Below are 15,832 nucleotides of genomic sequence, written 5' to 3'. Positions count from 1 at the left end.
ACTCCAGTATCTTTGCCAAGAAAATCCCAAATGGGGTCCCAAAGAGTTGGACAGGACTGAACAATAAAGGAACGTTCTTGGGAGGCATCTTATCTTTTTGGACGCTTGTTTTGCCTCTGCAGAGGCAAACCAAACCAGTCTTTCTTCCTGCCTTTACTAGGAGCAGCTTCTATAAGGCATAGGAGGTGACGGGAAGGGAAAGCTTAGTTACTTAGATGTTTTGAAAAAGGCTCCTAGTTATTTGGCTCCAAACCCTGACAACAATAGCTCACATTTATATATATAGCTCTTCATGATTTGTAAAAACACTTTACAAGCATCCTTTCTTTTGCTTCTTAAAACAAGGCATGCAGTATGTTGTATTCATTTTACAGATGAGAAAACTGAGTCCCAACAAGGTAAGGTAATTTGCTCAGATAAGACCCAGGCTTCCTGACTTCAAGTCCAGTTCTCTTTACAGTATACTACATTGCCTCTCAAATACTGTTTAAGGGAACCCCTCCCATCTCTATAATAATACTTCAGAGTCTGAGGCCTTTTGTCCTTGTCTACTCAGTCTGTTCTTTTCCTGATTCATTTGTAACCAGAGACTGGGAAAAATCAGAAGGTGCCCTTCTCCAGACCTGTCCAGGCATGTACACAGCCTCCCCTGCTGATGCCAGGGCATTGACCAGAGTCCTGAAGACCAAACTGCTGCACCTCCCCCATCCCCTGCCAATTCCTAGAAAGATAGATAGTGCTGGCTTTTCTCCTTCTTCCCTCAGCAACAACCCTCTCCATTTTGTTGGTTCCTTAAGTAGCATCAATCTGAGATCTAGGTCTGGATCCCTGAGTGAGGGGGAGTTAACAATGACCTCAAACTGGCAGATGCTATCCACACCTCCACAGTCAAGCACACCCCTTTGTCTCCCTCTACTCTGCTTCCAGGAGCAATATTCTTCACTGCTAATTTTGCTTTTTCATTTTTCTACTTTAACTAGAGAACACAGGTTTGTACACTGCTAAGCAAATCATCCTGGTGATTAGTATTGATCCTGGTTTTCCTGGGATCAGGAGTCCCTTTACTCAAGAGAATTAACTAGCCTAAGATAGTAGAGACCAGAAGGTAGGTTGATTGTGAAAGATCAAACTACTCAGAGATTTTGATTCAAAAAGCAAGAAGAGGTATCTTGGGATCACCCAACTTGATGGATCAACATGCGTGTGTTCATGTGCATGTGTGTGTGTGCATGTGTGTGTGTGTATGTGTGTGTGTTTGAGGGGTAGGAGGGCATCTCTTCCCCCAGGCAGGTCTGTCCGTTCCCCTTCTCTGAATGTTATTCTCTCTACTACTATCACTCAGTTAAACAATGATTCTCCCTCCCAAGTCTTTCCAAGATTGTAAAGAATGTTTCAAGTTTAAGACCTAGGAGTGTCCAGAAAGGGTCCATGGACTTGCAAAGGGTCATTGGACAAACTTTAGATGTTTTGTGAACTTGAATGAGGACAAAAAAAAATCACATCTTCATTTCATTATGATTGGTTTCTTTTGCAATCCTATATATTTTATCTTATGCATTTAAAAATGTGATTCTGAGGAGTTAATAGACTTTTAGCCAAAGCCAATAGCCAAAGAAGTCCGTTACACAAAGAAGTTAAAAACCCTCAGCTTAGAGAATATTGCATAGCAGATCTCTGTTTTGTAGCTTCCTTTATAGGAAACGTCTGAGTTTTGGAAATGTCCTCAATGAATCCACGAAATCACCTTGACTGCAAACCCCAGGAATTCAGTAGGATTCATCCAACAAACTTTTATTAATCATAACCAACATGCCACACACATATTGATGAGTTAAGGGGATGTCTACCCCAAGCATGTGAAGACTTCCTCTGGGGGAACTGGCAAATGAGAACAATTTATTCCAATGGCCACGAAAGTGGCTGAAGCAGGCCCTGTGGATTATCCACTGCATCCTGGGCCATCACCAGTTGTCTTGACTTCTATCCTGCCACTGAACTTCATTGACTCTGGAAGAGAGAGCAAGGCTGAGGATGTTGTGCAACTCTACCCCACTTAAATCCAATTCACTTGAAAGTCAAGATATCAGCCATCACATCATGGTGTCATTGTTCCTCTTCAGAAATGAAGTGTGAACAACATTAAGCCCTTTCACCAATCACTGGTGAGGAGCCAAAATTTTATTTTAAAATAGAATCCCTACCTGGACCTTCCTATGTAGTAGAGGGATGAGTCACAAAAACAAATAATCAAAATGTACATTAAAGGATAAGGCATTAGAGGGACAAAAAGAAAAGTGCAATGTGAAGTGTGAGGAGGAAAGACCTTACCTGCAAATTAGAAGTAGGGACGAGGGAAGGGCTTCATGAAAGTAGTAGCTTTGAGCTGGGCTTTAAAGGATGGTATGGATTTAATAAGTAAAGAGGAGAGGAATCTGGAATAGCAAGGGCATTAGCTTGGAAATAGGAGAGCAGTGTGGCACAGAGTGACTAAAGGGGTATGACCATGAGGTACGGCTGGAAAGGTAAAACAGTACTTAGTGGGGAAGGGCTTTGAATGCCAGACAAAGTAGTTTGAATACTGCTCAAAAGGTGACAGGGAACCACTGAAGCTTTGTAAATTTTTTAAAAATTTTTTCTTGAGAATAATTAAAGAAAACAGTTTATTTCAAATAAAAAGTGTATTTAAACAACAAGATGTTTTACTTGAAGGGAAAGGGAAAACTATCTAGAATCAATTTCTTTAGAGTAGTTTATCCCTACTGAGATTCAGAGATTGCCCTACATGTAACAGCTACATACAAAAATGTTATAAAATTGCCCTTGATTTTACAATGATAAAAGAAAAACATTGAAATTATCCAACCAAACAAGGTATGCAAGGATTTTTTGATAGGTTTTTTTTGTTGTTGTTGTTAAACAGTGAGAGCAAAATAACTTACTGGAATATAAAGATAAAAGTTGAATGAGCATGCCACTAATGGAGAAAAGGGGTATTTTCACAGAACCAGTTTGCTTTTCCCCCTCCTCATCTCCATTTGAAGTTGATCAAAACATACCATTAACCATTTAGTTTAAAAAAATAGCATTTTGCCTGTGCACACACACCAACTACTTTATGTACAATAAAGGAATGGGGGAAGGGAATCAAAGAAGAGGGAAAACTATACTGCAGTAGTCAGGATGTGTTTGAACCAAACCTTGGTTTTCTAATTATGGATGTATTGTTTTCCTTGGGAGCACAGTTCTGGAGTAGAGGTGTAGATTCTTTTTTTTGTAATCACCCTGTTTGCTGCGGGAATTCATCAATTAATTATATCTTCATCCTCCATTTCCAACAGTGCAGGTTTGTCTGTTTCATTGATTGGTTGCCCATCAAATCAGAATCTGATGTGCCTCACTGACAAACCCTGTTGTTCATAATAGGCTTTCATTAGTTTACTAAGTGGTGTGCACCTCTTAACCTTAAATTGTACCACCAAACCATCTTGCCCTGCCACTTTCAAATTAATATGGTTGTTGTTTTCAGTCTTGACTCCTTCCTTCGGTTTTTTGTCTGCCATGGCTAATCCGGGGGTCTCCTCAACCGTAGCTCACAAAAGAGGCACCAGGATGGTCTGTTCCAAGGGAACTGGGTTGGGGGGAGAGGGGAGGGGAGAGAAGCAGCAGCGAAGGAGGAAGAAGATGGTGGTGATAGTGAGGAAGAGGAGGAGAAAGAGGAGCCTTTTTTTTTTTTTAGCAGAAGAATGATATGGTTGGAAAGAAAAATTATTCCTGCATCTGTATAAAAGACCATTTTGGGCCAAGGGAAGGAAAAGAACAGATATGAGACCTTTCAGGAGGCTCTTGACATTGTCCAAAGAGTATGGTAATGAGGACTATACTAAGGTAACGGGAAAGGAGAAAGGCCAGATAGAGGAATGGACATCATGGTCGGAAATATACTGCTCCAAAATGAGAAGAGCATAGATGCCTAGAAGCTCTCTAGCCTTTCCATGTTCCCTTTTTATCTCTATAGTTGGTTCTGGCAGGAAGAACAGGAGTATGGGAAGGAGCACTTTCTAAAAGGATATGATTAAAGATCATTGGGAGAATATCAATGACATCATCAGTAATTCAGTTGTCTAGGGTGTGGGCAGGACAGGTAAAGAAGCAGCCTTGTCCACCTGCTTCCCGCCTGACTTGAAACTGGATAGGGGATGGGCCAGGGAAACTGTTTACTCTTGGGAACCATTGCAAAACTTGATGTCTGGCACCTTGGTGGCTGAGGCAGAGAGGATGGAAACACGACAATGCTTTGGAAGTCTGGACTGACCTCCTTTGAACTAATGATTGAATGTTAGTTCTGGGCTCCACAGCTTCCTGGGGTCATGGCATAGTTAGGGAGAGACACTGGGCTGGAGGAGGAGGGAGCCCTAGTGAAGTAGTTTTGGTACAGTAGAAAGTACATTGGTTTTGGGGACCCAGGATGTAAATTTGAGTGTTACTTTTGTCATTTATTACCTCTGTGATTTTAGGAAATACATTTAACCTCTTTATGCCTTAGTTCTTTACAAAATAAAAGAGTTAGACTAGATGGCCTTTAAAATTCTTTCCAGAGCTAAACTTATGATCCTTTGATGATGGTACCTTCTCCTAAATGAGAGACATTCCTCTTAAGGCCATATAAATCAGAGATTTGGATGAGATGATCCTAAGGCTCCCACTTGAATTTTTTTCAGGAAACATTACCTAAGAGGGACCTGATCAGGGGACTCCCCCACCATCAATCTGATGAGTTTACTTTTCCCACTATAGAGCAGTAATTTCCAGACTTTATATTAGCAATGCTTACTTTTAAAAAACAAACAAAAAACCTCAAAATTGTCACTACACTTTCTGAGATACTTTACACAATTTAAATGTAATTGTTGAAAATGTCAACAAATCATCTACAACTGTTTTGAAGTTATTTCAATTTTATAAGTTGCAATTCTTTTTAATTTCAAAAATTAACTTATTACATTATACTTAAAATCAATGCTGTTGAGAAATATAACAGATTTTAGGATACTCTGTTCAACTTTGAGTTTGTACCCTTCAGTCTGGTCAGTCAGAAGCAAGTGCCAACTGACGGTGATGGTAGCAGATCATGCCCTATTCAACAGGAATGACTCAAACCTTGACCTTGTTTACCCACAGTATGTTAGAATAGACTTCTGTATTTAATGCCAGAACAAATCTGACACATTACTCTTGCTTTTGGTGACTTCAATTAGAAATGTTTTTGCCAAAAAGAGGATGAATTTATGTAGGAGCTATACTCAATAATTTCAGACACTTCTTTGTGATATCATAAACTTGTCCACCTTCAAGTTTTAAAAACTTAAAAACTCCAGTATTAGCATGCTTATTGGCACCTTCTTAAGAGAACAAAGACTACTCCTCTTACATTTTTTAAAAGGCATTTTATATATATGTATGTATATATACACATATACACACACACAAAGAAATCAGTAGATTCTAGTGCTGGGCGACCCCATATCGCTACTCTTTAAATTAATCGAATTAATTAAATCGAAAATAAATTAATTAAATTATTATAATTATTATATTTTTATTATATTATAATTTATTTGAATTAGTTAATTTAATTTAATCGAAATATTTTGATTTAATGCCTCAGGTTCTCCTCTCCGTCTACCTGGGCTCTCCTCCCCCCTCGCCCTCCTAGAGGGGCGGGAGGAGGGGGGAAGGGAAAGCAGTGTGTGAAGACTCCCCCTCCGGCACGGATGCAGCCCAGGATCCCCTCCCCCACTGCACCCTACCTGGACAGATCTGACCTGACTGCAGCTGTGGCTCGCAGCCTTACCCAGTAACCCGAGGGGGCTCACGACTTGCTAGGCAAGGCCGGGACTGGAGGGCTTTAGAGCCGCCAGGATGCAGGGTGGGAGGGGCCAGCCCCGATCGGTACCCCTTCAGAAGCCCCTCTTCCCCCACATACCCGCTGGTAGGATCCCCATGGCTACCGGCCCCGCCCAGGCATCGGGCCACAGCCCACCGCCCGCACGCGTGGCACCCTATCCTCCGAGAGTCGGCCCCGCCCATCTCCCCACCGATGGCCCCGCCCCCTGATAGGGGAGGGAGGGAGGGCGGAGGCGCAGGACTGTTCAGTGACTTGTGGGGAAGGAGGGAGCGTCTGGGAGGTCAGGAAAGGCGAAGGCGGAACCGAAATTGGGAGGGGCGGAGCGAGGCTCCGAGGCGGCTCGCCAATGGCCCGCGGGGAAAACAGGACTACAAGTCCCAGGAACCCTCAAGTCTGCCTCCGGGGGCGGGGCCGGAGTCGGACAGCGAATAGGAAGAGAGTCTCAGGAACAGGCTAGGAGACACGTGTGGCCAATCCCCGGGATCCGCCAGCCATGAGCAGATGGAAGGGGGTGGGGGGCGGGGAGGAGCCTGGCTAGGCCCCGGACAAAAGCCGGGGCTGGGGCGGCTTCTGCAGGCACAAGTTCTTAGGGGCGCGCAGGAAGACTAAGGGCTGCAAGTAGGCCTTCGGAGGGACCACTACCGAGAGGCGGCCGCGCAGAGGTGAGTCGGAGACGGCCGCGTGGGCCGCGGCAGGGATCCCTTCACCAGTCCGCCCGCTCCCCCCCTCCCCTTTAGCCTTAGGATGGTCGCATCCTGTGCCCCCTTCGCCCTGGAAGTTAGCTTGTTCGGCGCTTCGGATCGCCTTTCCCGGGTTCTCTTTGCACGGTCCGCGGCCATGGTCAGCACGCTGTCCCCCTCCCCCAACAAGCCGGCCATCCACGCATACGCGCGCGCACTCGCATCTCCAGGCTTTGCCCCGGTTTCTTCCCCCGGACCTGGTGTTTGCCCTTCTTCCCGCCTCCGCGCCCCCTCCCCGGCACCTGTCGCTACCCGGTTTTATTCCCAGCCGGGGCTCCGCCACCACTCCTACCCCGCTTCCACACCCAGGGAGCCGGGCACCCGGAGATGACCCGAGCCTGGAGGAAAGGAAATGGGAAAAGCGCGGCCAGCTCGAGCAAGTCCAGAGAACCTGCCCCCCCCCCCCCCCCCCCGGTGATCTTTACAGCCCTCCCCCTCCAGCGTGGGCTTAGGGCTTCGAACCCCCTTAAACCTGTAAGGGTCGTAGGGTCTGGCGGGTGGGCGCGGTTCTGTGACTCCCTCGGGGTGTCGCTGAGTTCTCCCAGGTCTTGGTTTGTTGGAAAGGACCTTGGGAGGTGGGGTCTTCATGGCTGGAGTGGGTGGAGCTGGGGGGGATTAGGTGTTAACGTGATGCCATCTCGTGCGGGCTGCTCCATCCATCCAGATGGTCGGAATGGCTGGAGGACCTCCCCCCACTCCCATCCCCTCCTTTTCTTCCCCTAGTCTGGTTGGAGCGGGAGGAGAGGGCATTGCTGATGGGGATCCACTCTTCCCTGAACTCCCCTCCCCAAATGTTGGCTAGTACAATGTACCACATAGGAGTTCTGGGCTCTCCACTCCACGTGAACCCTTCTTTGGAAGGTGGTTACCGATGACCAGATTGAATCTGAGGGTTTGGATGTTAGGCTACGGCAAAAAAAAAAAAACAGGGGGCAGATAAGCTTCTGGGAGGAGGTTGAGGGTTCTTATTTCTGACCACCTTTTAACGTGATTCCAACCCCCTTCCTTTTAATTTATGCTCTGCTTTAGCTCCCTTTCCTAGTCCCTTCTGCGTTGGTGAGTTAGAGAGAGGCACACCCACCTCCTGGTGAATCTCATGCTGGCACCTCTCCTAGAAGGCCTCAGTCATAGGGGATCCCCAGTGACAGTGGCACAGGCTTTAAGATCTCAGGAAAGGCCTTAGGGTCTTTGGAGTGATACTAGTTTAGGGGAGAGAAAGTAGAGGTAATAAGAGCTTTTCAGCTAATTTGAGTGTCTCACCACATAACATATATGATGTCCTATGTATTAGGTCCTCAAAAGGGGACCCTGAAATGGACTACTACTAGTTCTGTTTTGGGCTTGTGGTCAAAAACCCTGTTCAGACTCCCCTTGGGGAAATAGAGGGTAAAATTTCTCTCTCAAGTCACACTCGAAGAAAAGACCTTTTTAGGGCTTTCTCATTTCTTATCCTGTTCCTTCTACTGGCTCTCCCATTTTTCTCTGATTGGGAGAGCTGATACTTATCTAGATGGGGAACTAGGCTGTAGGGTACTTCCTTCTGTCTTAAAATAAGATGTGTCTGAACTTTAATTTGCTAGGATCCTTGGTGAGGAGTGGGTTTTGATTCTCCTGTTATTCATCTTTTTACATAGAAATGAGTATAACCCCTTTCCCTAAGTGGTCTATAAATCACCCTTCTGTTTATTAGCCAATACCTTTCTTTGTTGTAATAGGTTCCTGGGGCTTTAGTGGTAAATCCTCTGAACCACTAACTCCATTCCCACCCCCACCACCTGAATCTGAAATTGAAATTCATTTGAAATTGAGAATTCGATTTCCGGGATAGTTGGCTGAAGCTCTCTCTCTGGTGGCTTCAGCTGTGGTTGGTGAACTTATTTAACCTAGGCCCTTCAGCCCTGGCAAGATACAAAGAACCAGTTAATTCCTTCTAACTCTAAGATTCTGGGTTTTAAAGTACACTGGCTTCAGTTACCATGTTTGGCTTTGCCTTTCTTTATGAACAGTGAGTGAATAAACACCAGTTCCTGTACTGCAGTAACTAGTAGACTCCCTGTCTCAGGCTGGAAGGACCTACCTTGCATTTGGAAAAAATGCCCTGGGTGTGAATACAGCTCCCCACATTACCATCTCCTTTCTGTTTCTCCTGAGATGTCCCCTTTAGGTATCTGATCCCAGATCTGGGATTTGCAAGCTCTGACCTACAGGTCTTCCTTTAGGACCTTGTTTGAAAATCAGAGATGCAGAATCATGATTGGGTTTGGTAGAAGAATGGGGTATGACCCAATCCGTAGGAGATGACTTAACTGCCCCCTCTCCTCTCTTAGTTGTGTGAACACCTTTCCTCATTGTCTGAAGAATGTCCTTAGTAATTAGTAATTTTTTCCTCTTGCCATCTATTATTTATTCAATGTGTTTTTTTTTCTTGTTCTGTGAGTCCCAGTCACCAAAACCTGTTAATTTTTGGCAAACAGATCATCTGTGTCTGCTCCTCTACTACAATTTTGCTAATGGAAATTATTTGAGTGAAGGGATTAGAATGACAGACTTCTAAAGTATTTCCCAAATGATTGTATTCTGCTGTCTACTGTTTTACCCCTAATGGTCACTTAGGTATGTCTGAGATGTTGAGCATCAGTGATACTGTTACAAGGACATGTTTCCCAAATTCATCTTGGGGATGAGAAGTGAGAAGGGACGATAGAATTAACTTTCCACCTCCATCCCCACCATGGCATTTGTCTGCCCCTGGCTTCATTTAAGGTGAAAACGGGAGGTGTGGCGCATTCTACTTCAAGACCAGTTTTTCTGGTCCCAGAGTCAAGAAGATTGGGAAATTGTCTTTGAGAACTGGGGTAGGTAGAGGTGGAGATGAGGGTTGGAGGGGCTGGTCTGGGAAGTCAGAAGAATCAGCCCCAAATTAAGAAGAAGCAGCTAGGGGCTCCAAGGCAGTTCCAGAAATGAAAAGATCTCCAATTGTTCTCACTGCCATACCTGCTGGTTCTTTTCTGTAGCACTGAGAGCTCAATCTGATTGCACCCATTTTATAGATTGAGTGACTGAGACCCAGCAAGATTAATCTATTTTAGGCCACATAGCAGGATCCAGATTAGAATTTTAAAAGGAGCTAAATTTCCTGAGTTGACAAAATGTATTTCCCTCCTTCCATTGCAGAGGTGTATTTTTTGAGGGGGGAGTATCTGGATGTCTTATAGGAAAAATGCTTCCCTGGGTCAGGAAGGTAAAAACAAAAGATTTCAATACAAGTAAGATAAAATTAAAAAGGATGGGGGGGGCGGGGGGGTGGAGAAAGCTATTCATTCTCCATAAGTGGAGAAGGGAAAGGACAAGGGGGCAGGGGCTGGGTTGGCTGACTTTCAGACAAGAGCCTCTCTCATTAACCTGCTTCTCTTCTGATTCTTGGATGGGGACAAAATTCCAGACACGGCAAGACCTTCAAAAACCCAGACTAACACTGACCAGAAGCCACTAACCTTGACATTTTCCCCAACAAACATAACATTACCTTTCCTGATCTTTATGTGTCCAAGGGAAGAAAGCCTTGTTTTCTTTTTAATCTCACTTATCCAGGCATGGCAGAAGTCCTGACTATATGTTTCTCTCCCCACTCCGTTATCTTTTTTTCTTTCTCCATTGACCTCTGCCTCCCTTTGACCCAGCCTGTTACTTGTACTGCCTTATGGGAGTACAGGACAGGATTGGACAAGGGACGGAGGATAAATGAATGGAGAAATCTTGATCAGGGTTTTGTTCACTTTCTGGAGTTGAGAGGAGGAGGTTGAGATTTGGGGTTCCTAAAAATAAAAAATTCACTTGTTTCTGTCAGTGACAGGAGGTCTCCTTCTGTAGGGTCCCCAGCATCCCAGCTGAAATAAGTTTCTTTAGAGCCTCAGGGGAGCTTTGGAGATCATCTGGTCCATCCCATTCTTGTTTTACATCTGGGGAAAATGAGGCCCACAGGGATGGAGTGACTTGCTCATGAGCCCTTAGTTGGTGGACTGGTATGTGTGGAGTTCCTGAGATGCACAATTACTGCAGCTAAAAGACCTGGCTGGGAGGCTAATAGGCTCATTGTTCTACCTGGCCCACTGGTTTCCTCCTTTGTATAATAAGAATATTCTGGAAGGAGGGTCTGATTTTGGAATATGTGTTGGAAGTGGGCTACCTCAGGCCTTCTGATTGCCAGCCCACAAATACTTCACTCTGTCTTATAGTGAGAAAGACAGAATCCTGGGGTGATAGATGGAGCTTCTTTGGGGAGTAGAGTTGTGACAAGTGGTTCAGAAAGAAATCTAGAAGGAAATTGTGCAATTCTAGTTGGGTGCACTAGAGATTGGGGAGCTGTGTGTGTATGATGAGTAAATTGGGGTCACAGGAGTTTTCCTGTGTTGTATCTGAATCCCCCCATCTCAAGAGTTCTTAACCTGGGTTCTATGAACGTATAGTTATTTAATATTTTGTTAATTATTTCGTTAATGTTTTAGTTATTTTAATATTTAATATTATTTAATTTATAATTATTCATTTGATAATATTCCATGTAAGTGAATTCCCTTGTAATCTTGTGTATTTTAGGTTTTATACTTAAGAACACAAAAGTGTCCACAAGTTTCACCAGATCAGGATACACACCAAAAAGGGCTAGCTGCCCATTCTCATACCCGCCTCCCCATCATCCACAAGATGTGATGGGAATGTAAGGTTTCTTTGCCAGCCTGGAGTGAAAGCAGAGCTGAAATTAGTTCCTCAGAGAAGAGCTATCCCTGACTTCCTCCATGGTTTCATTCTTCTGGCATCTCTTATCCTTCCCTAGTATTAGGGAAAATTTCACTTTATCCCCCTTGGAGCCTTTTTCTGCTCTTCCTCTGAGAGATGCCAAGGTCATCTGTTCTGGTGTGTTTGGAGGGGGGAGTTGGAGCCATAATGGCAAATGGCTCTACCCAGCTGGAACTAAACAAGGGTCTTTATCTGGGAGTCCCAAGCCATGAGACTACAGAGGTTTGGGGGTGAGTGAGAGTTGAAGGTAGGTTCTTTACTGCCTCTTCTTTGACCAGGGGCCTTCTGTTGGGCAGGCAGCGTCTGTCCCTCTTACAGCCATGTCAGCCAAGGCAATATCGGAACAGACGGGAAAGGAGCTTCTCTACAAGTACATCTGCACCACATCGGCGATCCAGAACCGATTCAAGTATGCTCGGGTCACCCCTGACACCGACTGGTCCCACCTGCTGCAGGACCACCCCTGGCTCATTAGCCAGGTCAGCTGCCTCCATATTGAGGGTGGGAGGCGGGTGTCAGTGGAATAGGAAAGCACCCTTGTCAGAGAGACAAGAATAATTATTATTAGATAACAGTCTTTTCTGAGCTTTTTCTGAGGATGGGGGAACCGGGGGACCGGTGTCGGTCAGACAGACAGAGGCTGGTCTGTCTGAATGAATTCACAAGCACTACTCTGTGCTTTGTGTGGCATATACAAATGCAAACATGTTAGTCTCTACCCTCAAGGAGCCCAGGTTCTGTTGTGGGAGAGGGCAGGGATACAATATGCACAGAGTACATGTGCACTAAATACGTCCACAATGATGTTGGGAGGAAGTGGGAGAGGCGGAGGAGGAATAAATGCCTGAGAGGATAGGAGGTATACCTTGAAGGAGGCAGATTTGAGCTGAGTCTTGAAGGGAATTAAGGGTTCCAAGATGTGAGGGTGAGGAGAGGCATGAGGGAAGGGTCCAGTGCAAAGGCTAAGGTAGGAATTGGAAGCAAGATGGTGGGCAAGTCAGGTGTTCCATTGGAATGGAGCAGTTGAGAAGATGCATGGTAAGGTTGGGAATTAGAGCTAGATCTTGAGAGATGCAGAGGGGAGAATCTAAGCTCTTTTTGGGACCAAAGTGTCTGTTCTTTCCCAATGAGGCAGCTAGGTGGTGCAGTGGATAGAGTACTGGGCCTGGAGTCAGGAATACCTGAGTTCAAATCCAGCCTCAGACACTTATTAGCTGTGTGACTCTGGGCAAGTCACTTAACCTCTGCCTGCCTCCATTTCTTCAGTTGTAAAATGAGGGTCATAATAGCACCTACCTTCCAGGGTGGTTCTGAGGATCAAATGAGATAATATTTGTAAAATGCTTAGCACAGGGCCCAGCATAGTGTAGGTGTTTAGTAAATACTTATTTTCTTCCTCTCTTTGTCCCTTTCTTCTAGCAATTGGTGGTCAAGCCAGATCAGCTGATCAAGCGTCGAGGGAAGTTAGGCCTGGTTGGAGTTAACCTCAACTTAGATGGTGTCAAGTCCTGGCTGAAGACCAGGCTTGGAAAAGAGATCACCGTGAGTCTTGAAGGAAGAAGAATGAACTCTCTAGGGGACCCAGGGATGGGACATACATGTTAGCAAACATTTATTTGCTGAACTTATTTAGGTCTCTATTACATCTATGTTGAATGGTACTCAGGCTTCCCTGGGCCCCCTCTGCCTTTTACTACCCTCATAGTGTAGGCTCATGGAGTACCAGCCCATCAGTTAATATTGGTAGAATGTGGCACAGGAGTAATTATCACATACATCCCAACATTAGCTAGGAATATTCCAACATCATTTGTGAGATTCCTGCTATAGATAGCCTTTGTTAACATGGATATTATAGGACACAGTGCCCAGTTAGGCAGTGTAAATGAGGCAGAGCCAGTACTGGTGACTGAGTGTGTGAAGAGCTCATTTTGACTGTAGACAACAGAGTCAAAGTGAATATTAGCAAAGGTGAGAGGGAAGAAAGGGATAATTATCTAATCTATGGTTTAGGCTCAAGAACAATAGTTTCTCATTTTCTCTCCTAGGATTTGGAATAGTATCAGTGATGGCTTGTTTTTTCCCCATACCTGATTTTCCTGTGGCAGGACCACACAAAGCCCAGATATTTAAGAATGGGGTGAGTGGGAGGGGTATAGTGACATTTTTTGTGTCAGGTGACTGGGGTTTAAGGAAGGACAGAGATGGTTTAGAGATAAGATTTGGGGAGGGGAGAGTGGAGGTAGAGATAAGCTTCTTCTTCTTTTTTTTTAAATAAGAAACCCTCAAATTTCAGACCTGAATCTCTCATAACTGTTTCCCAGGGTTTCAGATGGGGAGTTAGTTAATAGAGAAAGTTATACATTTTTCCCTTCCCCAACCTCTGAATGTTCTTGCCTTTGGGGACTGAAGCCTGGGTGTGTGTTTGTGTTTTGGTAGTGGGGAAATAGCACATCCCTGGGGATGCTGTCATCTCCCTCTCCCATCAGGGAGGGGGGCATCTGGGTGGCTGTCTGGCTAGACCAGAGCTGTGATGGATCACTGTCTGAGTCCATGAGTCAGTGGTGACGCATGGAATTAAGTCAGGGCACAAGGGGATAAACCATGTCTGATGGAGGGAGCAGTCTCTGCCAATGCCTCAATCAGGCTGATTAACTCTGTGTGATGCTCCCTAACTCCCCAGCAGGGTCTGTGTCAAAAAGCTTTTTAAGTGTCCTGATTTATCTCCTTTTCTACCTCATATGACTTCTGTGATCTTCTTGTCTTGTCTTTTTCCTATCCTTGGGGAGCAAATTGTCTCCTTGTTCTACCCAAATAGAATTTTATTCCTTTTCCCTACCCTGCCCTGCTTTGAGGACAGGGTGGATTGAGAAGGAGCTAGTCATTCTATGGTATTCTTCAGAGATAGTGTGGAGGGGTCATGGAAGGCTCTTATGGCATCCCTCTCTGGAAACCTTCCCCCTGTGTTTGCCAGGGGCAAACTGTGGCCGGTATGGAGGCAGGGGAAGTGTGTGATGATCTAGCAAGATCTCCTTAAGCCCAGATATCCCTATCCCTCTTGCTCCTGTTGCCATGGATTAGAATGTGTGGTGGGTTCTTAGTGGTCCTAAACAGGAAGCAACAAGAGATTGCTTACCCTCAGCTCTCAAGATGTGGTTTGCTGCATATTCAGTTTCTGCCTTTCTGTTTTTTTCCAGATTGCCAAGGCCAAGGGCATCCTTAAGAACTTCCTCATTGAACCCTTTGTCCCCCACACTCAGGTGTGTATCAACCAATCGATCCACACATATTTATTTATCAATCAATCAGTAAAGCATTTACTAAATGTGCTGCCAAGAACTGTGTTAAACACAGATAAAGAAACAAAAGTGAAAATCCCTGCCCACAAGGAATTTATTTGAAAGGCGAGATAGTTTCTAGACATAGAAGCACCTACTATGTGCCAGACTCTGCTTAAAACACCCCTAGCATCCTTTCTTCTCTCCATCCTCTTGTTTTTGTTGACTTGCAAGATATATAAAGGAAAAATCAGACTGATAGAGAAAAGGAGTTGTAGTTGGGAATTGGAGCCTGGAGAATTGGGTTAAGGGAAGAAGAGGGAGTAAGAAAATGGGTTGAAAATGGGTTCAATTTGCCAGATGGGAGGAACTAAGGCTAGATGACATAGTGAACTTTTGTCCAACATGTGGAACTGGATCCTTGCTGGATCGGATTAAACTGTTCTAGTGTAACTCAAGAAAACGGGCATTCTCTCATGATGTCCCTTTAGAAGGAAAGATGTTAAGCTAACATTCCATAGGTGAATATTTTTGTCTCCCTTTTTAGAAGTGAGGTTTGTATCTAATGGCATCTTGTACATCATGAAGAGACCAGGGCTGACCCCTGGAATTCTTGCCTTTTCTGGTTCTCTGTGTTTGTTAGTTCCTGCCTAATTGTCTGCCCAACCTCCCAGGCTGAAGAGTTCTACGTTTGTATCTATGCCACCCGAGAAGGGGACTACGTCCTGTTCTATCATGAGGGTGGGATGGACGTTGGGGATGTTGACACCAATGCCCAGAAGCTGCTGGTTGGAGTAAATGAGAAACTGCACCCTACTGACATCAAGCAACATCTGTTGACTCATGTCCCTGAGAGCAAGAAAGAGTTGAGTGTGGGCAGAGGAATGGACCCCCTCTAGGGTGGTGAGGGAAGAGAAAGGGTGATCCCAGGGAGAAGTAGGGCATCCAACCTGGGAATTAGGGGAAGGAACAAGTCTAGAAGGGCACTCTTTTTATCTGAGATACCTGTAATCCCCGGTTCCTAGATTTCCTACGGGGCTAGAGTGGGGAGAGGGGGGCACATGGGACAAAGAGTTGATGGAGATGATGCAGTCAGTATTCTTTTATCCTGG

General features: G+C 45.0%; 2 protein-coding genes across 5 annotated transcripts in view; one reads left to right on the top strand and one right to left on the bottom strand.

The window, feature by feature from the left end:
* The window catches only part of ODAD4 (outer dynein arm docking complex subunit 4), a 97,153-nt gene extending 89,933 nt beyond the window's left edge, over nt 1-7,220 (bottom strand). The window contains exon 1 of one of the 2 annotated variants that reach the window (XM_072646466.1): nt 7,118-7,220. The gene's annotated coding sequence lies outside the window, so the exon portion shown is untranslated. Of the gene's footprint in view, nt 1-5,983; nt 6,084-7,117 lie in introns of those variants that run through there. The other variant, XM_072646467.1, reaches the window with a different exon arrangement.
* Nucleotides 6,390-15,832, top strand: part of ACLY (ATP citrate lyase) — a 43,701-nt gene continuing 34,258 nt past the window's right edge. For 2 of the 3 annotated variants that reach the window (XM_072646463.1, XM_072646461.1), the window contains exons 1-5: nt 6,390-6,567; nt 11,739-11,921; nt 12,862-12,984; nt 14,640-14,702; nt 15,395-15,585. In XM_072646463.1, coding sequence (XP_072502564.1) covers nt 11,763-11,921; nt 12,862-12,984; nt 14,640-14,702; nt 15,395-15,585 — 536 coding nt within the window. In that variant the 5' untranslated portion in view covers nt 6,390-6,567; nt 11,739-11,762. Of the gene's footprint in view, nt 6,568-11,720; nt 11,922-12,861; nt 12,985-14,639; nt 14,703-15,394; nt 15,586-15,832 lie in introns of all 3 variants that reach the window. The other variant, XM_072646462.1, reaches the window with a different exon arrangement.

The sequence above is a fragment of the Notamacropus eugenii genome, chromosome 2 (assembly GCF_028372415.1).
Source record: "Notamacropus eugenii isolate mMacEug1 chromosome 2, mMacEug1.pri_v2, whole genome shotgun sequence".
Taxonomy (NCBI): Eukaryota; Metazoa; Chordata; class Mammalia; order Diprotodontia; family Macropodidae; genus Notamacropus; species Notamacropus eugenii.
The sequence above is the reverse complement of the archived record's forward strand: the minus strand, read 5'-3'. Positions and strand labels throughout refer to the sequence as shown.